We start from the raw sequence: 26,533 nt of genomic DNA, 5'->3' as shown, positions 1-26,533 counted from the left end.
CAAAAGTATGACTTCCAGAATAATTCTTTTTAACTTAGAATGATTATTACGGAACCTAAACCAGGATGCAGTGAGAAATTCAAGCCAAGTAGATAAAAGAAAACAGGCATGCCATAATATTTTTAAGGTACGAATACAGTCAATCAAAATATGTATTTTGGGGTAGGTGCCAGTGACACACAGGCCTGCCTTTTTAATGCTGATTACAGTCACACCGATACCGACAGGAAAACCAAGTGTGGATGAGTGGAGTCAGACAGTATTTTCCGCAGCGTGTTTGTGCGATTTTATTAAGCATCGCCTAAAAGAGGGGGGGGGGAAGTGGAGAGGATATCCACTATGCTCAGTCATGTAGGAAAGGTTGGCTGGTCAGCTTCCTGACTTCTCAAAATCTCTCCTACATTAATGTACAGTGTAAAACTCGACATGGAATTAGAAACTTATTCAACCATGGTACCCATTTTTTCCCCCAGGGGTTTTAACACATGATTAGAATTTCTGCTGGGAAATGCGGTTCTAGAACCAGTAATTTAGAGATAATTTCTTTATTCAAATTCGGGGAGAAAGATTATCTTTTAATAATAAAAGTATATGACCAGAACTACGAAATACTTGAAAAAGTATTTGATGTACTTCAGATAGCTCTAAGATTTCTACACAGCCAGCTCTAAATACTGAATAGTCTATATTCATGGGTCCCCACTTCTGGGTAAAGTTATGGCAAAGGGGCCCTTAAATACAGACACACGAACCCTGCGTTAACACTGGGCTGACTAAACAATATTCTACACATACAGTACTACTGTCTCATGTAAGAAGATACAGTTGAGATAAATAAAATGTGAATTCACTGAGTAGTATTACTCAATTTCCTCACATAGTCTTTCAGTTCATGGACACTAAAAAAGCTTATTTATTTACCTAGCTGTCTATGTAAAAGTTGCTCATTCCCGTGAGGTTTGGGAACCAATACCATTCAATGAACATCCGTGGGGAAATGAGCAGTGCTCTGAGGCTGCTTAGTGTGTTCCAGGTAGGTCATGGGAATAAGCTCTATGGCTCTCCTGAGAGGTGTGGTACAGACACAGATGAGCCCCGGGGTAAGTTTAGGGAAGTAAATTAGGAGTAGACAATGTGCATTTTAAGGCGTCCTCTTCCCTCATGATGCCTTTAAGTATTGCTCTAGAAAACAAACTGCCGACTAAGGAAAGCTTTGGACGGGGCTTGCGTTCACACTAGGAGGGATTACAACATTTGTTTGCCTGTTTGAGGTGAACATGGAACCCACCGGATAAGGTTTTACATTGTGAACACCGAATTAAAAACTCTGTAGCTTGCTCACAGCTGTGACTGTGGATGCTTTCTCTTGAGTGCTTGGTCAGAAAGTCCCAAATCTTTCACTGAGACATCATAGTCAGACATTACAATGTTTTAATTACCCACTGGGAATTTTTGAACTGTCAATGGGCACCAATTAAACAACACAAACTATCAAAGTAATTTTTATATAATGATGTCAATTTATAATCTTTTATAATGACATCAAAATCATCCCAAATTAATAAGTTTGTCTGAAATGATATGGCCTAGAAGTTTTGAAACCAATGTCATAAGAATTACATATTTGGCTCAGAATAATTTTTACTTTTATGTTTGTTTTAAGCCCAAATAGATACTTCATAGTATGTATCCGAAGTTTTGATATAATTAGACAACAACTCAAATTTTTTCTGACTGGCGCTTGAGAATTCAATAACATATGACAAAAAAAATTTAGCCAATTTTTTTCCTTAGTCCTTTTATCTATCACTTGACATTTTTTTCTTGAATTTCCTTTACCTTTGTACTTAGATTTATATCTGAAAATAATTTAGCAGTTCAAAAGTTTGTATTTTAAAATTCAAACCATACCTAATAAAAATAGAACAGCAGCCCTATCATGCCTACAGATCCAAAAGGTTTTTAAAAGGGGGGGCTGGGGGTGAATAAGGAAAGATGACTCACAGAATTCTTCATTTGGAATCAGAATTGTAAAGAGCATTTAAATAAAATTTAATATTAACAGTCTGGATCTTGATTATACGTACAATGCCTAACAGTAACTAAAAAAATCCTAAAATAATCTTTCAGTTCAGTTTTAATAGAGTTGCATCAAAGTCACTATTACCATACCTGTGACTACTGCTGTACCATATTCACTGTCTAGTAAATAGTAAAAACAAAACAAAAAAAGTGCAGAATAAGCTGATAAGATTAAAATTCCTGCCTACCAGTTCACTGTTAACAGGCTGACCTGTTAATTTAATACCATTACCTATGATAAAAGCAAAAATAACTACATATCTGTTTGTATTATTTAATTTAATTTAATTTTTCACACCAAGTACACACTCTACCACTGAGTTGATACTCCTTCCCCTATATAATTTTAAAGTACACGCCAGACAGGCCGCAGTGGGGCATGGGAGAAGGGGATGATGAGGTTATTTTATACCTTTCTCAATTATTTGAAACTTTTGTAACAAACATATACTGCTCTTATAATTATTTAAAATTTTTTTTAAAAAAAGAACAAAGTAACTGCTTCAAACTTGCAAAATACAAAAGAACCCTCTAGAATTACTACTCTTGCTTCCCCACTCTAGGCAGGACCATCTGCCTAGATCAAGGTGGTCCTTGATCTCCACATGACAAATACCTAATTTTAAATAGAATAGTATACTGACTGTGGAACATAGTAAATAATTATTCTGAAAGTAATTCTGTTAAATCTGAAGAGAAACTTGGGTTAAATGTAAGTTTTCAATTTCCATCACACATTCATGGAGTGCGACATAGAGCAACGGATGCAGAGTCCAGAGGTGAGTTAGGGCAGCAGCTCTGCCACTGACTGGTAGTGGGGCTGGGGCAGCCCCTGGACTCTTCGTCTGCACCCAAGGGCGGCATGGGACTGTGCTTGAGCTGGAAGTACAGCCTGCACATGGTCTCCCACCTGCCTGGGTTCAAGTCCCAGCGCCATCACTTTCTTCCCTGTTCTACTTGCAAAGTTGTTGAACCAGAGCAGCACTAAGCAGCTCCAAACGCCTCGGTCAAACATCAGACACCCAAGAATCTCCACAGCCATCTGACTTAAGATTGAATTTTGAGTCCACTGAACCAAAGGCTTAACGAAGCATCCTGAGACGTGCACGGAAACATAGCACTCCCGCCACAGGCCCATCTGAGGACGCGTTTTTTTCAGTCAACAGCACTGTTTAGGTGACTTGATGGGTGGTGGCGATTTCATGAACAGTGTCTGAGAGGGTAACAAAATCATTTCGTCTTTCTGAAAATGCAACAGGAAGTGCCTTTTATTTTGTAATGCTACTTCATCAAATGACTGACATGAATACAGTACTATGCATATCGTTAATCTAAAAAATGTATGTTAGTTTAAAAAATGGGACTGTCGAGTACAGGAGTACTCTTACCAGCACGAATTTAATAACATAGTAACTCTTAATTTTACTTCATGTTTGTCAAAAACATTACATCACTGCCTTCTATAAATTATTAAGTTTATTATTATATAATCTGTCCTTACTTGGGGCCAAGTTTCAAACTAAGTTCAATTTTCTTTTTTTTTATTTTCTTTTTTTTTAATAATTCTTTACTTATTTTCATTAAAATTTTTTTCTTTTCTTTTTTTTTTAGGGGGGAGGTAATTAGGTTTATTTATTAATTTTAAAGGAGGTACTGAGGATTGAATCCAGGACCTTGTGCACGCTAAGCATGCACTCTACCACTTGAGCTATGCATCTCCCACTACCACCAAATTCAATCTTCTGCGCCACCTCTCAGAGAGCTGAGCACCTCCAGGACATTCAACTTGGTCCATGCATCACTTGAGGAAACAAACTTTCACGCATACCCAGTCCTGGGTTTGTCACCCAGGCAAACATACACAAACTGTGACAGGCTTTCTCCTGGGTAAATAATGTTTATGGCGGCTGTAAAAATGGTCATGCTTGTGTTGTTTTTTACAATGAATATTCAACCTCACAGGGACAAATACATCTTTTTTAAAGATGTATATATTTCGGATAACAGATTTAAGACCAACATAAATACTTCTGAGGCCCCTGATAGAACATTTTAGCTCTAGAATCTGTTTAAGAGGTATTTCCACATACAGTTTTTAAAGTAATAGATTATCTGTGTTTTATAATAGCTTTGAAAATGACATGTATACAGTCTTATGGTTACTGGGGAAAGGGGGTGGGAAGGGATAAATCTGGGAGTTCGAGATTTACAAATGTTAGCCACTATATATAAAAATAGATTTTAAAAAGTTTCTTCTGTATAGCACGGGGAACTATGTTCAATATCTTGTAATAAACTTTAATGGAGAAAAATACGAAAACGAATACATGTATGTATATGCATGACTGGGACATTGTGCTGTACACCACAGATTGACACATTGTAATTGACTGTATTTCAATTAAAAAAAATGACATGTGTAGATATCCCAGCTAAAAACATTTATTCAAAACAGAAGGTGCCCCATTTTCCTTCAGGGAACAATGCATGGTCTGCATTAATGACATATTCTCCTTTGATTTCCTAACAAGTTATAGTACATTCAAATGTGAAAGGAGATTAGGTTTAAAAGTGAGGTTTTCTTTTATTGTTAAGGGTCTGAGCTTTTAATTTCTTATGATTAAAATAACTCTAATAACATGTTTGAAGAATGAATTTTCTGTTACAATACGTGTATCAGGATCCTTTCCTGATGGACCCTTGAAAACCTGTGTGCTCAGGTCACTTTAGTGAACCAGCTTTCCCCTGGGTTTGCAACACTTTGTATTTTTCCTTTATTTTAAATGTGTTTATCTTAAGTACAATATAAGGAGACTAATTAACCTGATTTCTCACTGATCACATCATCAGAAAATTATTCCTGGCACTGCTGCTACCTCCAACCATTGCTTCTCTGCATCCACCACACAGCAGGCTGGGGTGGTAATTCTGTGCTTGATTCCTTCCCTGGGAATTGAGTACAAAGCCAGCTGTTCTGTGAAATGAGCTGTTCGCTTCACTGTTCTAAACAGCGCCCCACCGGTGCCTTCCCTTTGCCAAGGAAAGAGTCTACTGAAGATGAGAAATCAGTTCTGTTGGGAAGAGCAGTCTGAGTCATGAGGTTGCATGAGGATTCAGTCTCCCCTACCATGTGCGCATCACCCCCGAGTCCTCTGCATACGTGGCGCATCAGAGGAGGGGCCCCTATTTATTTTCAGTCTTGTGACTTCCAAGGCCTTCCCTGGTTATGTGTGTCACCCTCGCTGTGCCGAACTATCAGGGAAAGGACTCTGCAACTAGTTCTGCCTGACAAAGAAAACCACCGTGGATGGTTACACCTCCTTCCTTGTTCAGGCACCAGCCCCAACAGAACTGTCTGCTTAAGGGTAATCAGTTATCAGTAAATATCTGAAATAGAATCAGCATGCCTTGAAAACAAGGTCCTTGGATTTCAGTTAATTATATTTTGTGTGTCCGTGAATAAACTGAATCATTAGGATCAGGTTTTAGGGGTTTTTTGTTAAAAAGAAAGTTTACAGAAGATAACTGAATGAAGTTCAAACTAATGCGTGACAAATGAAAAGCATTACCATTTCCTGTCTCACCACAAAGAATCCCTGAATTCTGGGTAAGAAAACAGAAAGCAACAACTATTTGCTAAAAGGAACTTTTTTAAAACCACAAACGTCAGTAGCCACTGCTACTTCCTACACTTAATAATTACTGTATTCCACTGAACTACAAAGTCAGTCTAAGAAAGATACTATTTTCTTGGATGAACTTTATTTTATCATCTTTTTACCTTCAGCAATATCTAAGCTCAATGAGAGAGTTCAGTGTTTGATTCAATTAATTTTCTTTCTAAAGATGAGAAAAGTATTCTAAGCCAAATGCTGAAGTTTTCAACTATACAGTTTCATTCTCTAAGACACAACATATTTTTCCCTTAAGAGACTCTTTTCATTGTGAACATCACTTCTAACATAATGGGTTGATACTGTTAAAGAAATCTGCTAGGTAAGTTAATTTACAAAGTTAATTTTAATACTTATTGGAAAATTTTTAAATGGCTTTCATACAATTTCTGTGCTTGTATTTAAAAAAAAAAAATCTAACTTCTGGGAACAAGTACTTATACCAGGAGCTTTGGCTTTTGTCAAAGCACTACCTAGAATGCAATTTTGGAGCAAAAAAACTCTTTAGGAATCTCATTCCAAATGACAATAATATGAGTTTACTGTGGAATCAATAAAAAGTTCTCATGTTGCTTAATTGTAAAAAAAATTGACAATAGTCTCTCTTTTTTTAAATACTGAGAAAAATAGAGGGTTTGGGTTTTTTCCCTAGAATCTTTTGTAAAATTTAATAACCTCCATCTTTAAAGAATTTTTATTAACAGTCATGATTATAAAACAACTCATATTTGAATCAATAAAACTTACCACTTGGAGAATGTCTTCATCTTTTGGCATAACACTAAGTTCCAATGTTGTATCACTGAAATTGAATACACATACACTATTTTAGAGAAGGCAGAAGTATGTAAGAGTGACATAAAGGAAAAAGAGTTAACTCAGAAGTAATTCTTAAATGGTTTATGAGTTTAATTTGGGTTTTTTTTTAATCTTTACTTTTCAAATCCAACTCATTAAAATGAAAAGAAGTCATTTATATACATAAAAGCTAATTATGTAAAAAGAGGGCACCCCGCCATATGTCTGGCTATTCATAATTGGTCAAGTGTTCTTTATAGCATGTTTCTAATTTAGAAACATGAAGTATATTACGTCTATTGAATACTCCTGGAACAGAACTCATTAATATATAATTATGTTTTATTTTATTTCCAGTCACAGAACAAATTACAAATTTTTACCACATATTCTCGCTGTCTATCAAGTTAAAAATACATTAACATAAAAATAACCAGAGAACCCTCATTTAACATTTTAAACAACCTTAAACATCCTAATTTTGAATTAAAATTCCCTCTTGGCCTCAGAGGGGAAAGAAATCAGAGTTCACCATCACAACCATCAAGATGACTCCTTATTTTTAAAAACCTTGTGGCATCTCAACTATGTGCTTTCTTGTCTGTGATTTAGTTTTAGAGCATTTACAGGAGCAGCTCAAAGTCTCGTTTTATTTTGGTACTCTAAATGTCCTGTTAAAAATAACAGAGGCGTTTCGCTAGGTTTAAAAGAGTCCTGTGATCTGGAATTACATTTAGGAAAAGCAAGGACAGTGGTGCTAGTGCCATCAAGTCCTTCAATATCTAACCTAAAAAGATCAGATAGATTTCCCCCCAATACAATCAAGAGATTAAGAAACAAACAACAACAAAAAACCCAAAAATCTAATAATTTACTGGTGTCTCTATTTGAACCCTTATTTTCAGGTCATAAATGCTGAGACAATAGTAAACCAGTAAGAACCACAGGTTCAAAGAGATTATATTAAGAAAATATGTAGATACTTGTATTTCAATATTTAGAGTTGGTAGAAAATACATACTGATGCTTAGATAAATTCTTCTGCAAGGATACATTTTTACATTAATACACTGCAGAATCTCAATGGCTTTGTGCTGCATTAATCCATTTGCTACCAACTGCAGACAAAAGGAACACAATTTTGTAAAAGAAAAATAAGATCATGAAAAAACAGTATTTATTTTTCAAATTGCTTTATTGGTTGAAAAATTAAGACTGTCATTCCCAAGTGTTATTATTCTGAAAGATAAACTGCACCAGTAACAAAAATAAAAATAAACAAACAAAAAAACCAACAATGTGGATTTTGAGGAGAACAAAGATTCGGTTATCACTGTTTGGAAAAGTAGTATTTTAAAAGAAGAGATGTTAATAAATACACTAAAACTCCTTAAATTACAGGTTGACAAAACATATTGGTGTACTTATTACGATCTAAATTGTTTTTGGTAAAACAAAATTTGGGTGGATCTCCCCAATGCCTCTGGAGAAGCTTTCAATTCTCCACCAGTCCCCAGGTCTCCTAAATACTTAAGATCAAACATGCATCACCATCAGCAATACCTAGAACCCAAGAGTACGGACAAAACTGATCAATAAATCATGATCACATCACCTGACTGTAAAAGTGGCAACGTATTAGGACATTAGTGTAAATAACTTAGATTATTGCATAAACTGCTTTAGACATGGTTAGAGGAGCTTGACAGGCGTCTTCAAAAAATCATGAACTTCAATTTAATTACAGACAGGTGAGTATGGCTAATAGCAAGCAACAGATAATCCCTAAAGTTACTGTATTTGAATCTGGCAAGAATCTCTTACAAGAGTGATGACCTGGAAATCAGACCCTAGAGTCATGGTCTACTCTTGATAGAAATTCAATATGGTAACCTCTTTGGCTTTATTTGTAATTAAAAAAAAAATTTTTATGTGTTTGACACAGAGAAAGAGAGCAGGACTAAATTATCTTTAAGTCAGCCACTCTATAAATATTTACCTTTAGAACTCTAAATCCTATTTTGTAGAATGTAGGTGGACAGATGAATTAAAAGGGAATTTCTTGCTTTGTTAAAACAAATGAATATGAGCCAAGAATATTATTCAGTAAGCTATTTAAAGATAAGTTTTCTTAGTAGGAGGGTTTAAAATAAATTATGCATTTATTTATATACTTACTATAAATAAATTCTAAATCTGATTGTCACTTTAAGTAAAAGTAGGAAACTTAACAGTAAATCTAAAATATATGCCTCTCAGGCTCTAAAGGATTTTAATTACAAATCAATAAATTTACCAAAACAAAGGTACCAAATAAGCCATCCTCAGGTAGTTCATTCCTGGCAACTTTCAAATGCGTTTTCCACTTTCAGGAAAGTTCCATTATCTCCATATTGTATCAATTCCTTACAGGAATACAATACTGCTTTAAATCTACTTGCTTCATTTATTTATAAAACCCATCTTTGGCCAAAATTAATCATATTTCAAGAATCTTACCTGTTCTGGATTAAAGCAATTACTTGGGAATAAGTCTTTCCGATAACACTTTCTCCATTGACTTTTATAATTCGGTCACCTTCAAAGAGGAGTTTAAAAAAAAAAAGAACAAAAAACCACATGAGGAATTCCTTTAAAAAGTCAATTCTGAGTACCTTTGAAATATTTCTTGAATAATATACTTATGTTTGATATATCCTTGCTTGTTGCTTTTTCAAGTACCTCTTACAAAAATAAATCTAAATTTTAATATATCCAGCTTCTTATGAAATATAACTGTGTTTTAAATAAGAGCCCAGGCATTGATGAATTTGGAAACTCCAGAAAGTATAATCACCAAGTGACCACAGGTACACTAGTTACATTTAAATCCTTATCCTTTGTCTTCAGAGTTGTAGAACCAGTTATTCTTCTGTTTACCCTGTCATTTCTAATAGAGAAACATTCTTTAACCGGTTTAAACAACTGATTGATTGTGATCTCAGGGTCCTCTAATTTCAGTCCAGCTGATTTCCTTGTGGCATTCTCCCCAGCTATTTAGTTCATTGATTGGTGCTACATTACAGAACTAAACATGGTTATACACATAGCTTTGACTTTATATATATATTAACTCGTTCTTCATTTTAATGGGGAAAAGGATATTTGGATTACTCAGAAAAACTGAGCAGAGCAGAAAGGAAAATCATAAGAGACAGGGAAAAAAGGAAAATATTTAAAATGTACTTTTTGTGCACACACAGCCCCTCCACTTCATCTTCCCAACCTTGTGAGGCTTAGAACATGACAGATGATTCTAGGTAATGGAATCCTGTATGTTCACTGATATGCAGATTATATATACTAATGATACTGAAATAAGACTTCCTTTAACTACGACAAAAAAGATAATTAATAAATTAACGGTGTATCCCTAATAAATCTTGGCAATGACACTTCCAACCTATATTTGTAGCTGAAAAGATGACATTCTATTCAAAAGGCAGTAAAAAATATTTTTCACTAATTCCCATTTTAAATGATTTTATGTTTAAAGGCAAGAAAAAAGCATTTTAGTGTATGCATTAATCTAAACTAAATCTTATATAGTTTTAATTAAAATCCCAAATCACAAGGTACTTTAGAATATACAGCTGCCAGACCACATCCACATTCATCTACAGATGAAGCCAGGCCTGTGTTGCACTGGAGACTTAAACTGCTTTTTGTCTTGCAGTGATTAACTCACCTCTGGCAGGTCAGGCACTTCCAGGACTCAGAGATCCAAGAAGACTATTTCAATTATATCAATAAACACCCTCATCATTTTGCTATTTGGTAAACCTTTGTCAAAACTAAATGTATGCAAAATAGGCTGTTTAAAAGGGCCTCCAAGAGTCCGTTATCTGACTGGTAACTCAAAGCTTTCACAATTTATCAATTCATATCACGTTCTTTCTGTCCAGACCCATCCATTTGGGTATCAAAGAACATCTAACTTAGTAGGTCTGGAAAATAGTAGTAACTGATGTGAAGAAAAAGGAAGAAATACACAGGAGGGAGAAGGAAGAATAATGGAAAATGAAATGTGGAAGCAACAAAATAAAAAAGAAATGAAAAGGCAAGTTTAAATTAAAGTATAAGCACCTGTGCATAATCCAGCTTCAAAAGCAGGTCCTCCCTCCTTCACCTGTTTAACAAAGATGGTATCCATGGGTTCCAGGCGGTTCCTTTGTTTTCCTGTGGGAGAGAAAAGATCCAAGGCAAGATTTTACCTCCCCATGTTTTCTTAAAAAAACAACATAAAATGATGCTTAACTGCAACAAGTAAGCCAAGATTCTTTCAATGAAGTGGTAAACACATATCCTGACTCTGGATGCTAAAGTCATCATTAAGGGGGGGGGTTGATGAACTCAAACACATTTTGCTTATTCCATAACACAACCACCACCACAGTCGTGGTTTCCACTTACTAGCAATGTTCTGTACGTAAATTACGACGCTAAATACTATACATACCTGAAGCTAATTTCCTCAGCAAGTATTACTACCACCAGTGAATAAAAGAGGACGCCGAGGCTCAGAGAGATTACATAAATCCTCCAAGGTCACACAGCTAGATTACACCGGTGGTACCCCTTCTGCTGCTTTTTAACACTGCGTGGTGTTAAGCATTAAGTCATGATGCTAAACGAAACATACTTCTTTCCCTTTAGGGACTCTGGAGGGAGACAGACACTTGAACAAACAGTAACACTGCAGTATAAAAAGCAGAGACAGATGCAACACACAATCATGGTGATGCGGAGCACGTGATCAGATCTGAAAGTCAGTATTTCACACATTGCTATCCACGGATCATCGGCGTTAACAGCTAAGGTGCTTACTAAAGATCAACGATTTGGGATTCAGTCAGGAATCTGCCTTGCAAACAAGTTGCCAGATGGTCCTTCTATACTAACATTTGGGAACAACTGACAGTTTGAATACACAGAAGTCCAAGAATGAGTCACAGATGAGAGGACATTTAAACTTAAGTGCTAAGCACCAAGTACTGAGAAGGGACAAACAAGTAGACAGTGGTTCTCAAAGTGTGGTCCCCAGACCAGCAGCACTGATATAACCAGGGAGTGTGCTGGAAGTGCAGATCTGTGCACTCCACCCTAGATCTACTGAATCAGAGACTGATGTGACCGTGATGCACACTCAAGTCTGAGAATCGCTGAAACAGAAGACACAGCCCTCATTCTTAAAGAAGAAGATAACCGAGAAAATAAGGCATGTACCTGTATGAAGTAATTTACTCACACTTGTTAAACTGCCAAGTTGGGCAGAATGTAAGAATATGACTGAATGTCAAATATAAAGAATCCATAATTACTGCCATATAAAACCAAAGTTTTATCCAGGTGTATTACAAAGGCAGCTCAACAGAAGTAGAAACTAATGAAGGAACATCTATCAGCAACTCTCTCACATATTTAGCTATTTACTCTGAAAAGAAAGCCTCTAAATGTAGTAAAATGGTCAACTCTACTCAAAACGCGGAAACTGACTGCATTTTAGAAGCCAGGAGACACGGATCCAAAGCCTTGCTTTGCCACTTGATAGTCCAACTGCAATTAAATAAAACTTTTTGCTTAAGTGAATTTTTACCTTTATAGTACAGAGATAATTATTCTATGCTTTTGCATTCCTGAAGTTTCTATGAAGACTCAATAACACGAGAAAGCGCTCAGCACAGCAGTAACTGGAGCAGTTCCTCAGTAAATGTGTATTTCCACTCTCCGTGGTGCTTCCATGAAGACTAGGGTCATGTTTTTATGTTTTCAAAAATTGAAAACTTGAAAGAAAATAAAAACACATCTGCAAAGTACCTATTATATGACTTTAAAAACGATAAATGTATCTATCAGATATCTTCCCAAGGAAATTCTACATGGTTTTCTATGTTGAGATGACATGAAAGTATAATAAATCCTTTTGTCTCTCTAAGTAGCTTGACAGACAGCCCCGACTGCTTTCTCCATGAGGCCTGGAGGAGAAAGAGAACTAATACTAGTTAAATCCCTAACACAAGGAAGGATACCCTGATTCTTAATGATTCTTAAGACATGCTTGCTGAAGTACTCAGGGACTAATTGTAATCATTACATTATCATAGTTCAGTATTATATTAGTACATTTCTACTATTATAATGATGATGATATCTGAACCTTAATTTTCAGATGGTTTTGGGGAAAAAATAAACCAAGATACCCACACACCCAGACACACATATGGATGGTCAGATAAAGCAAATATATATTCAATGTGTTATTTGTTGAATCCAGGTGGACCAAACTATTTGTGATACTTTGAAAATCGTAATAAAACGCTCTGTATGTTCCAGGCTTTACTTTTCTTCACAGAACTTGTCATCCACTACTTAAAATGACATGTTGGTTGCTTGTCTTTTATACTAAAATGAAGAGAAGAGATTTTTGTCTTGTTCACTGATACTCAAAGCACCCAGAACAACGCTTGGCACAGAACAGGCATTCGTTAAGTCATTATTCAGTAAACGAGCAAATTTATTATTTGATTATTACATCAATCCTTCAAGAGAGGCATTATGATCCTAATACTACCATTGCACAAGGAAGAAACAGACCAAGTAACTTACGAAGAGGCAGAGCAGGGATTTGAACCCGGGTCCGCATCCAAGCATGGTGTTCCCTGACACTTCCAAAGTGACTGAACTACTCATTCAGTTGTCAAGCTTTACTGAATGCAAGCAGACAGTCCACTCACAGCTAATTTAAAAGGGAAGTTTCTTTTCAATGTGAGTCACTTAAAAGGCAAATACTTAATTCCAATCAAGTTGGTAATCAGGCTAGGTCCTTAAGTAGCCAGCTCAACATTTACAACAGCTGGTGTTTGAGAAAAACCATCTATTTTTTCCTGGCTGGAGATTTGAAGGTTGAATAAGCTTTGTTGTGCCAAGTCATTGCTTTCATGGAAAGATTTATATAATAAAGGGGGAGAGCACTTTCTTTTATTAATGTCTTTTAGATCACTATATCCCAAAGGTGATTATACCATACTTATATTTAAAAATACAAAGTATAAATAAATGAGCATTAATGAATTCTACCAAATAATAAAAAGCTGGCTGGGTAGCAAATGTAGTGACTTGTAAAAATTCTGATAAGAAATGTCACTTATGCAGAACAAATGTAGTCCAAAATAATTCTGTTTTAATTTCCATGAAGGAAATACTAATTTTTGCAATGACCACCATTATAAAATCGAAGAGACTTTGTCACTGACAAATCTTTCAGTACATTGTGCCTGAAAACACACGAAAATGAAATAGACTAAAAGAAGGGCCAATCTGACAGCAAGCACTCTTACACCTGCTGAGAAGCTGTTCTCTGATTCTTCTTGTTCACACTCCTTCCGGGACTTTTTTCTAAAATTCTGACTTGCTGTTAATACTACCTAGATGTTAACCAATTCCTTCTGGACAACAGAAAATTTTCCCATAGGTATCTTTTAATTACAGGCAGGTTTAACTAAGAAATACCCCTCCTCTTCAATTTCCATATTTCTTGACACTTAAAAGTCTTGTGTTAAACTCGTGGTTCATTAACTGTAAGAGTGTCTTCTTTTTAATATATGCTGTCTGCAAAGCCACTGGAACTGGAAATCATAAGTAACAGATTTAAAGTGTGTGTTATTCAATCTCTTATGCCTCTAGTTTTTTAAAGTCAATTTCTAGATATGCAGAACTAAAATTCCGATCATGAATTGTGGCAATTCTTCAGGAAAAAACTGATTCCTTACTTCCTTCCCTGTGGGATCTTTCGGCAGAGACAAATGGCTTCCCTGGCAGTTCTTAGTAAAAAGCTTCTTTCAGTTAGCTCTACATCTGTATGGTATAATTTCTCAATTTCTTGAGAACACTTTAGGACAGGTTTCAAAGAACTGCCAAATAACTTGAATATTCAAGTGTCATTTCCTTCACTTTATCAAAGGAAAAGGGAAATGTGTCTTGTTAGCACACACACATGTAATTAAATCTTTCTGTACTTGAGAAAAGGAAGTCAAAAGACAAGGATCTTACATGGATGAGAATGGCTAAAATGACCAGGTACCCACTTTATGCCATTTAGCATACAATCAGTAAAGACTTTAAACAAGAAAATATAAAAAGCATATATGAGTTTACTTGAAACTGAATGTTACCCTTTGAAATCAGAAAGAATACACATACTTTTCATTCTAGTAAATACAATCAGTTGGGGAAAAAATAATTCAACCAAAAGAAATAATAATAATATGTAGGTAGCAGCTGCCATCCAAATGCTGGATGAACATCCAGGTGATGTGGTATCTAGTCTCCATATCCTGTGTAAATGCAGTAGGTAACAGCCTGAGCCCCCAAACCAGATTATATGGTTTAAAATCCCAGTTCTACCACTTACTTTCCAAGTAGGGTAACTGGATTTTGCAAAAAATTATTATCTACCAGAAATTCAAATTTAATTGGGCATCCTGTATTTTATCTGGCAACCTCATCCTCAAGTGATTTTAGACAAATGATTTACTTGTGCCCCAGTTAACGCAGCTGAAAAATGAGGATGGTGATCATTTACTTTTACTGGCTGGTCTGTTGTGACGATTAGAAGAGAGAATCCATTAAAATACTTATATAACGCCTGGTACCAGAGAGTATTTAATAACTGCTAGTCTGATGACAAACCTTCAGAAGGTTTACATCTAGATCAGGGGTGACTGAGGCCAGGGGACACAGCGCTTGCCCCTTTGCCAGTGCTGGATTAGGTACTGCTTCAAAGAGTAACTACACTGTATAGCACAGGGAAACATACACAAGATCTTATGGTAGCTCACAGAGAAAAAATGTCACAATGAATATATATGTCCATGTATAACTGAAAAATTGTGCTCTACACTGGAATTTGACACATTGTAAAATGATTATAAATCAATAAAAAATGTAAAAAAAAGAGTAACTACACAAACTTAACTGGCATACAGTAGGGGGAGCCAGAGAGCAGAAATCAAAGCCCAAAGAACACTGAAGGAAAGAAGGTAGAAAAAGAAAGACTGTGCTAAAAAATGTCCCTCAGCTCTGACAGGTACTGCACATCTGTCTTCAGAGAGGCTGGGGTCTAAGAGCCAGAGTGCTCTAGTGACCTTTTTCTTTGGAGAATGCTAAAAAAATTTGAAATATTAAGTCTACAAAGCAAGCAGGACTAAAAAGCAAACAGATTATTTTCAGAAACAACATATTCTGAATGCTACCAGTTACAAAAAAGACCCTGTAATGAAGATACACAGAGAAATAAACAGGTATAGATCAGGGAATCCTATAATTCTAGGGAAGAGAGAAATGTATTTTTTAATAGTTAAAAAAAATTTGAAATAAACAAACAAAAATACCATCTTACATTTTAACCAAAATCAAAGCAGCAGAAAATAGTTATCACAGAGGCTGAAGGTTTTTTTAAAAAAATTTTCCTTCTCTTTGAGTTTTCATAGATACTACTGAACAACTTTTTTTTAATTGAAGTAGTCAGTTTACAGTGTTGTCAATTTCTGGTGTACAGCATAATGTTTCAGTCATACATATACATATATATTCATTTTCATATTTTCATTATAAGTTACTAGAAGATATTGAATACAGTTCCCTGTGCTGTACAGTATAAACTTGTTGTTTATCTGTTTTATATATAGCAGTTAGTATCTGCAAATCTCGAACTCCCAATTCTTCCCTTCCCACTCCTTTTACCCCCTGGTACCCCCTAAGTTTGTTAACAATTTCTTTAATGGAACCAAATCTTCTCTGTTTTTATAATGATAGTTATTATTTTTAAGTATTTTAAATTGGTTTCTTTGCTGTAAAAACAAACAAAAAACCCCAAACAACCCCTCTACCTCTACAATAGAAAAGACTGTTGAAATTAATCTGTGCTTCATATGAACGTTAGATAAGCCTTGCAAGGCACGTGCTCTGAACAAAAGCAGGAAGCTAAAGAGGTCATACAATGTAGCACTAAAGCTCCAGGCATTATTTAAAGAAACTCAATTAAATAGCTTATTGAAATTAATATCTGTTTTTCAGACCAAAAATAATTGAAACCAAATATAGAATGAGACACATAGATATCAAAGTTAAATCTGTAGCACAGGGAACTATGTTCAATATCTTGCAGTAACCTTTAACAAAAGAATAGGAAAGCGAATATATGTATGTATATGCGTGACTGGGACATTGTGCTGTGCACCAGAAATTGATACACTGTAACTGACTGCACTTCAATGAAAAGAAAAGTTATATCTAAAAAATGAAAAATGATCTTTCTTTCTCTTTAAGGGGTCATAGACTGCCACAGAAAAACAGGGCATGGAGAAGCATTTATTGAGCAAAAGGCAAAAAACAAACAGAAGGAGTAATAAGCACCAAATCCAGACTAGTGGTGACCTCTGGGGGAAGAGAACAGGGAACGAGTGGTAGAGAAGGGCTTCAACCATATTTATAATCATCTATGTTGGGGGGTTCAGAGCGGGGAGGGAAAGAGGGAGAGATGGGGATGTAAAAATGTTAAGATGACAAAGAGAGGTGGCAAGTATTTGGAAATTACATTTTTCCCCTTTATGTTTGCCTGAAATATTTCATAGAGGTTTTTTATTGCTGAAAACAGGCTTCTAATTTTTATTGAGGGGTTTGGTTTGCTAGTGGCATACAAAACTATCTGAAGAGCCCAACAGAGATACATCATCAAACATCAAAAATCTAGATGTATCATATGATAAATACATCCTATATGGTAATTAAGTAGACTCCAACATAGGAAGACTGGCAACGGCAGAGTACTGGGCAGAAGCACACACACACAAAAAAACCCCAAAGCAAAAAACAAAAAACCAACCAACCAAACAAACAAAAAACTCACAGCTTTTTAAACCTAGGTGTCGCCAAATTTCCACTTAAGATGCTCTCATCTCCAAAGTCACAGACAGCACTTTAAAATTCTATCTCCCAAGCCTCCAATCTTTGACCTTCAAACTCAAAATTCCAATAACCTCTAGACAATGTCAGTAGAAAGTCACCTGTCAGGCCTCAATCACATTTCAACTGTTATAAGCAAACACATACTTGCTACTCAACCTCATCTTCAAGTAGTATCAGATAGAACAAAGTGAAGTAAGGAAATCTGCTAAATACTAAAAAGCAGATCACATTCTAACTTAATCATGACAAACTTTCTTCCAGCCCACACCCATCTATTGTGGGGGGTTTACTTTTTAGTGTGGAAAATGTCCAGCATAAACAAAAGTGGGGAAAAACAGCAAAATAAATCCCCAAGAACATAATTTAAATAATTATTAAAAATCTGTCATCTTGTTTCATTTATACTCACATTTTTTTCCAAGTATTTTTAAAGCAAATCCCAGGTATCATGTCCATTCACTCATAAATTCTTTAAATACTTCAGTATGCATCACTAACAAAGAAGAACTTTTACTTCTTAAAGAGAACAAAATCCTGTTCACCAGTTTTCCATATTATGTGGTGTCCTGCACAATGTGGATCATATAAACTGACAACAAAGGCAAGCTTTCCTTCTCTTTTCATCTTCCTAAAAGCATACCTGGCACTAATGAAAAGCAGTATTTCATGACATAGAAATGGTAGCACCAAAAACTGTGAAACAAATTTAGAAAGGTCTCATATGTGTAATCACAATAGAAGCCCAAAATTAAGTTCTGGAACAAGTTTCCTGCTCTTGATGGAATGCTCTGCCTACGTATTCAAATTCAGTGAGGTCATACATGCAAGAGAACACGCGCTGTATGAAAATCTAGGGCACACAGAATAGTGTCTGACATTTAGTGGGTGCTCAATGAATATTTACTGCTAGTAAATTAAAGTCCTGGTAAATGCCAATAGCAAGGCTGCTCAAAACCAACTCGGAGACTTGTTTCAGGACCTCAAATAGAAGGAAAATGCTGCCACTTAATTGTAATTGGAGTACAATACCACTAGGTGTCAGACGTGAACCAGAACTTTTCCGGCACCATCAACTATGTAGGCAAGGAAGACTCCGGAGGGTGTTATTCATTCAACAAATATTTACTGGGCTCCTACGAAGTGCCAGGAGCTGATTACCCTACAACGGACAAAACAGTCCTGGGATCTGTCTTCTGGAGTACCTGAAGTTTATGCAGCACCGTTTTTTCTCTCTCTAAACCTCCAGGAATTTCACAAAGTATGTATCACGTGTGGATTCACAGCCCTGCTATTCCAGTTGTGCTAGATTTTAAGTTCTATGCAAACCCAGAAAAATTTGTTGCAGGGCTCTAACCAGGGGCAACTATCTTTCCATCTCTGACCTCACCACTGCCCGACCCTTTAACTGATTAAACCTGCCACTCATCTTTCTCGAGACCTTCCAATCAATCCCTTTAGTCCTCTCTGCTCTTCAAGACTATAGGTCTCCCAGAAATCACTTTCTCACTAAGGTTGCCCACAGATCAGTATTATAGCCACATTCACAAACAACCTCAACTTCTCTTCCCCCTTGAACTTTCAAAGCATTCCACTTGCCCACGTCCAACCATGGAGAATTCCAACCAGACCCCCTCCTCTGAGATTTCAGCAGGGTAAAACTCCATAACCCCGATTTAGAGTTTCCAAGCTCAGCAAAGTGCTTGACACTACTCACTCAAGCCTGCTGCTTGTATTTTTTTTAATTGAAGTATAGTCAGTTACAATGTGTCGATTTCTGGTTGTACAGCATAATGTCCCAGTCATGCATATACATATATATATTCATTTTCATATTCCTTTTCATTAAAGATTATTGCAAGATATTGAATATAGTTCCCTGTGCTATAAAGAATTTTTTAAATCTATTTTTATATATAGTGGCTAACATTTGTAAATCTCAAACTCCCTAATTTATCCTTTTCCACCTCCTTTCCCTCAGTAACCATACGATTGTTTACTATGTCTGAGTCTGTTTCTGTTTTGTAGATGAGTTCATTAGTGTCCTCTTTTTTTCTTTTTTTAGATTCCACATATGAGTGATATCATATGGTATTTTTCTTTCTTTTTCTGGCTTACTTCCCTTAGTATGACAAGCTCCAGGTTCATCCATGTTGCTGCAAATGGCGTTTTCTTTTTTATGGCTGCGTAGTATTCCATTGTATAAATATACCACACCTTCTTTACCCAGTCATCTGTTGATGGACATTTAGGTTGTTTCCATGTCTTGGTTATTGTATATAGTGCTGCTATGAACACTGGGGTGCATGTGTCTTTTCAAATTAGAGTTCCCTCCAGATATATGCCCAGGAGTAGGATTGCTGGATCCTATGGTAAGTCTATTTTTAGTTTTTAAGGAATCTCCATACTGTTTTCCATAATGGCTGCACCAAAGTACACTCCCACCAGCAGCGTAGGAGGGTTCCCTTTTCTCCACACCCTTTCCTGCTGCTTGTATTTTAATTTCCATTCCCTCACGGATGCTGTTTCCAGCTTCTAATAACCTTCTTGGACTTGCTATTCCATCTGGATTTTCTATTTGGATGACTTTGTCTTTTACTTTCACTGTATCTCAACTGCTGTATCCTCAATTTTTTTTCCCCAAACCTTTGCCTATCCTTACTTCCCTCAGTTCTATCTCAAGTGAGGACTAGTTACCAGCCTTCCTCAGGGCCTTGCTCCCCAAATGGTCTCTGAGTATAAAATTTCAGTGAGGGGGGTGGAGTGTGGAAGGGTATAGCTCAGTGGTAGAGCACATGCTTAGCATGCACAAGGTCCTGGGTTCAATCTCCAGTACCTCTATTAAAAACAAACAAACTTTAGCTAAACTCTCTTCTCTCCAGATCTCACAACACACAAAAAGCTTCCCCACCTTAAGAGAACAACAAATCTTTTCCCTACTGTTCCCCACAGGTATCATCTCTCATGCTTCATCCCTTCATTTTCATACTCCTTGAAGAACAGTCTAAGCTCACCCTCATTTCTGTGCTTCTAATTCAGGGTTTCTCAGACATTGACAAGTATCCCCTGGGGGCAGAACTGCCCACCCACCCACCCAACTCCCAGCCATTCCTCACTCTAATTTATGTTGCAAGCCACCGATACTTGGTTTCCTGATCCCCTCTGCCCACTGTACTGAAACTGTTCCTGGTAACTTTACCAATTTGCTACTTATCAGCTCATGTCCAATCGTGTCTTTTTAGTCCCCATTCTAAGGACAAATGACAAGTCATCCACCTCTTAATCAGCAAGTCATTGACTCCGCCTGGTTGTCCTCATAAATCTTCCAAGTCTTACTCTCAGATCCCCTTTCTGAGCCTTCTTTCTCTGACTGACAGATGTTGTCTTCCCTACGGTTCTATATACGCATATGTTTTCATGCTCTGTGTGTATGTATGTTTCATTTATGCCTAGGACTTAATTATAGCATTTATAATGGTGACTTCCAAATCTATTTTCAACCCCCATCTCTCTCTGTGACCTCCACATTCCAGTGTTTAACCAGGTTCTGAACATTCTACCAGCATCAGAAATGTAAACCATTCCAAACTAGACTCATTTCCCCAGAAGGAGGTAGCTGTGTTTTCCTTCCAGTAACCCTCAGGAAATGCTACCTCCACTTATCCACTCTTCATGCCAGAAAATCCATGCAGAATCCTCCTCAAGTCATTTTTAACTGGTGACACATTATCTACCCCCAAGTCCTACCACCAAATCTGGACAAATACAACTTCTAAGTATCTCAGAAATCTGTTCTGGAATGCTGTTTCTCCTTTGTCCTGATGAAACCCTATTCAGCACAAGGCACATTCCGTCTGAGAAGCCTTCCCCGGTGGTAAGATGATTCACTGTGCTGTGACCCTGCCACAATTGTAGTTGTCTCTGTTTCTCCACTATGTCATTCTTTTACACCTTCACCTTCCACTGTCCTATATAAATGTTCACTATATATGCCAGAAGCTATTCTGAGTTTAAAGAAAAGAAGCAAAAAACAGAAAAGTTCCCACTCTCTTATCCAACTGAGGTAGAAAAATGTTCAACAAGAAGTAAGTAGTATGAGAGCTGGTGAAAAGTGTTACGGAGAGTAATAAACATCGTGAGAAGGGGAGGGAGGGTGAGAGGCAGGGCTGGGATACTGTTTTTAGGAAATGGTCAGGGAAGTCATCTCGAGCAGGTGACATCTGAACCACTACCTAAAGGAAGTGAGATTAAGGGTCACACTGCTCCCTTCCCAGCAGTTAGTTCAGTGACTGGCTCACAGCAGTGACTCAACAAATGCTCACTGAACAACAGGAAATAGATTTCTAGACTTCATGCATTTAGCATTCGCATGCAAATATTTCTCTTGCGGTTCTATACCAAAGATGAAAAGTTATCTGCTAAACTTCAAGAGCAGGTCTAAATAGGGAAAGTAGAAGTAAAACTATCACTGTTTACAAAAGACATGATACGATACATAGAAAACCCTAAAGAATCAACCAGAAACTACTAGAACTCATCAATGAATTTGGTAAAGTTGCAGGATACAAAATTAATATACAGAAATCAGTCACATTTCTATACACTAACAACGGAATTGCAGAAAAAGAAATTAGGGAAACAATCTCATTTACCATCATACCAAAAAAGAATAAAATATCCAGGAATAAACCTACCCACGGAGGGCAAAGGACCTGAAAACTGAAAACTACAGGACACTGATGAAAGAAACTGAAGATGACATAAACAGATGGAAAGATATACCATATTCTTGGATTGGAAGAATCAATATTGTTGAAGTGGCCAGGCTACCCAAGGCAATCTACAAATTCAATGCAATTCCCATCAAATTACCATTGACATTTTTTACAGAGCTGGAACAAAAAAATGTTAAAATTTGTATAAGACCCTGAATAGCCAAAACAGTCTTAAAAAAGGAGAACAGATCTAGGGCAATCAGGCGCCCTGACTTCGATTATACTGCAAAGCTACAGTTATCAAAACAGTATGGTACTGGCACAAAAACAGACACATATATCAATGGAACAGGATAAAAAGTTCAGAAACAAACCCACACACTTATGGTCAATTGATCTACAACAAATGAGGTAAAAATATACAGTGGAGAAAAAGACAGTATCTCTTCAACAAGTGATGCTGGGAAAACTGGACAGCTACCTGTAAAAGACTGAAACTAGAACATTCTCTAACACCACATACAAAAATAAACTCAAAATGGATTAAAGACCTAAATATAAGACCAGATACTATAAAACTCCTAGAGACATAGGCAGAACACTCTTTGAAATAAATGACAGCAATATTTTTTTCGAACCAGCTCCTAGAGTAATGGAAATAAAAGCAAAAATAAACAAATGGGATCTATTTAAACTTAAAAGCTTTTGTACAGCTAAGGATACCATCAAAAAGGTGAAAAGGCAACACACAGAATGGGAGAAAATATTTGCAAATGATGCGACCATCAAGCGACTAATTGCCAAAATATACAAACCGCTCATATAGGTTAGTATTAAAAAAAAACAAGCAACCCAATCAAAAAATAAGCAGAATACTTAAACAGACATCTTTCCAAAGACATCCAGATGGCCAACAAGCACGAAAAGATGCTCAACATCACTAATTGTTAGAGAAATGCAAAACAAAACTACAATGAGGTATCGCCTCACACCAGTCAGAATGGTCATCATTAAAAAGTCCACAAATGACAAATGCTGGAGAGGCTGTGGAGAAAAGGGAACCCTCCTACACTGTTGGTGGGAATGTAATTTGGTGCACCCACTATGGAGGACAGTATGGGGGTTTCTTAAAAAACTAAAAATAGACTTACCATAGGATCCAGCAATCCCACTCCTGGGCATATACCTGGAGGAAACTATAATCCGAAAAGACATATGGACTCCAATGTTCACAGCAGCACTATTTACAACAGCCAAGACATGGATACAACCCAAATGTCCATTGACAGATGACTGGACAAAGAGCTTGTGGTGTACACACACACACACACACACACACACACACACACACACTGGAATACTATTCTGCCACAAAAAAGAATAAAATAATGCCACTGGCATCAACATGCTTGGACCTGGAGATCGTCATTCTAAGTGAAGTAAGTCAGAAAGAGAAAGAAAAACACTATATGATATCGCATACATGTGGAATCTAAAAAAATTTTAAAAAGGCACAAATGAACTTATCTACAAAACAGAAACAGACTCACAGACATAGAGAACAAACGTACAGTGTCTAGGGAGGAAAAAGGATAAACTGGGAATTCAAAAATTGCACCTCTTGGGGAGGGATGGAAATGTTAGCTATCTTGATTGTGGTGGTGGCTTCACTGGTGTATACATCTATCAAAATTCATCTAACTATACATCTAAAATGTGTGTAGTTTACTGTACAGGAATCATACCACAATAAAAGCGTGTTTTTTTTTTAAGTGTACAAACTACCAAAAAAATCAATTGGTCACAGATGTTTGAGTTTCTATCTGGACTTTCAATTCTGTCACATGGGTCTATGTGCCTACCTAGTGCCAGTTTCACACTGTTTTGGTTACTGTAGCTTTGTGGTAAGTTTTGAAATTGGAAAATCTGTATACTTCAACTTTAGTCTTCTTTTCAATATTGTTTTGGCTATTTGGGATTTCTTACAGTTATATATTAATTTGAGGATTAGCTTTTCCATTTCTGCAAAAAGATGCCATTGAAAATTTGATGGGGATTGCACTGAATCTGTAGCTTGCTTTGAAAGGGAGTACTGCCATCTTAACAACATTGGGTCTTCTAATCAATGAACACTAAATATTTTTCCTTTTACTTAGGTCTTCTTTAATTTCTTTCAACAGTGCTCTCTAGTTTCTAGTGTACAAGTCTTACATCTTGTTAACTTTATTCCTAGGTATTTTATTTTTGGATGCTACTGTAAATGGAGCTGTTTCTTATTTTTGGTTTGTTCATTATCAGTGTAAAGAAATAAAACTAATTTTTGTGTGTTGGAAAATGAACAAACAAACAAACAAAAACTTCAAGAACAGGGACCATAGCTAGCAGAATTCACTTTTTATTAACTGGATCTATGAATCACATATTTTGAGTGTAGACTAACCAAGAGCAATCAGGGGAAAAATGGGCCCATCCAGTTAAGTGTCTTCGATCAAGGTCTTAAGTTATGGAGCAGCTAGGAAAAGACAGCTCAAAAACCACTGAATTATAGGTCATCTCTGGAACAAACACTTTCTATAGAGAAGTGATTTCCAGAACAGTCTAGGACTGGAAAATAGGAAGGAAGAAGAGAGAGGTAATTTTCTTCCTCAACAGCTGAGGTCAGACACTAACTTGTTCAACTTTGCAGCTTTAGAAACAGTGATTTTTAAATTGTGCCCGGTGAAGGTGGTGGTACCACCCTGTATTCAATACATTTATCCAACACATGTTTGTGCTCCAACAACATACCATGTACTTACTGGGCACTGAAAGTTCAACAATGAAAGGCAGTTTCCACCCTTAGTGACCTTTGTTCTTAAAGTAACATATGAAAACATTAAAAAAAAAAAAAGGATAGTCTGGGTATGCAGGAAAATTTTACTTCGAACACTCTAAAGAACAATTCTTGATAAAGCGTATCATCACCCTTCTTATTTTTCTATTTTCCTGTATCAGATCTATGTTACTGCTGTCACCTCCCTGGAACAGGTACAGTAGGAAGCAGAAAGTCTTTCCTTGTTTACCACAATCACTCAGATTAACTGTCTCCAAAACATGAGTCGGGATTGAAACTGGGGAAGGAGCCTCTCTCCGTCTTTCATAAATTGTAAAACATCAGCCTAAACCTAAGCCACCTTATACAAAATATCCTTTCAAACATTTGAAAGCTACTGAATGTACTGAAAGCTATCACTTTCTCTCCCTAAGCGTAAGTTTCAAGTTCCTTCCATCTTTCCAAAAAATACATAAATATCACCACACACACACCCCATCACTGTCCTTTACATCTGGGGCTCCCTAGTGTTTCGTTTTGTCCTGTTTACTCAGAATTCCCTGGAGCCCTCCTTTCCCATGGTTCCCACCTGTCAAATGGAGAGGAACAAATCAAAAATACCAAGCTAACCTGTTACTAGCAACACACAGAATCACTTATTATTATCTGTGTGTAAGTGCATACATGTGGGTGTACGTTTTTACATTAGGAAGCACTGCCCGTAATAGCAAAGTACAAATACCTTAGTGATTTTATCATAACTATTGACAGAATAGTTATTTTAACAGGACAAAGACATGGGCAGCAAACCATCCAATGAAGTACTCATGTACTAGCAAACTGAGAATTTTCTGTAAAGGGCCAGATGGTAAATATTTTAACCTTTGCAGGACTCACATGGGCTCTGTCGCATATTCTTCTTTTTTTAAACAACCCTTTAAAAATAGAGAACTATTCTTAGTTTGGAAGCTGTGCAGAAATGAGGCACAGGCCAACCCCTGGAATAAACTCCAGAAACAGAGCCACACATATACAGGCACTGTATGATCAAGGTGGTATTAGAGAGCCGTAGAAGAAGTACAGTCTTTTCACTAAATCGTGCTGGGCCAAATGCATATCCGTATGGGGAAAAAATTAACCTTGATCCCATACTACATGTAAAAATAATCAATTACAAGTGAATTGCAAGTTTAATTGTTAAGTAACAAAACAATAAAGCACCTTGGAAGATAACACAGGAAAAATATCTTCATGACCACCAAGTAGAAAAAAAAATGTCTTCAATAGCACTCAAAGTATTAGCCATAAAAGGAAAGACTGATAATTTGGACTACATTAAAATTAAGAGCTTTCCTTTATCAGAATTACTAATAAGAAAATGAAAGGCAAGCCATAGCTGAGTATCTAGTATATCTCTATCTATATATATTATATATACATAAAACTAACCA

At 36.5% G+C, this 26,533-nt stretch overlaps 1 protein-coding gene across 4 annotated transcripts in view; it reads right to left on the bottom strand.

Annotated features, from left to right (window-relative positions):
* The window catches only part of ARHGAP21 (Rho GTPase activating protein 21), a 120,122-nt gene that overhangs the window by 31,972 nt on the left and 61,617 nt on the right, over nucleotides 1-26,533 (bottom strand). For all 4 annotated transcript variants that reach the window (XM_072955450.1, XM_072955451.1, XM_072955452.1 and 1 more), the window contains 3 exons: nucleotides 10,680-10,772; nucleotides 9,054-9,132; nucleotides 6,504-6,558 (listed from right to left, as the gene is read on the bottom strand). In XM_072955450.1, the coding sequence (XP_072811551.1) occupies nucleotides 6,504-6,558; nucleotides 9,054-9,132; nucleotides 10,680-10,772 (227 nt within the window). The remainder of the gene's footprint in view (nucleotides 1-6,503; nucleotides 6,559-9,053; nucleotides 9,133-10,679; nucleotides 10,773-26,533) is intronic.

The sequence above is a fragment of the Vicugna pacos genome, chromosome 35 (assembly GCF_048564905.1).
Source record: "Vicugna pacos chromosome 35, VicPac4, whole genome shotgun sequence".
Lineage (NCBI taxonomy): Eukaryota > Metazoa > Chordata > Mammalia > Artiodactyla > Camelidae > Vicugna > Vicugna pacos.
The sequence above is the reverse complement of the archived record's forward strand: the minus strand, read 5'-3'. Positions and strand labels throughout refer to the sequence as shown.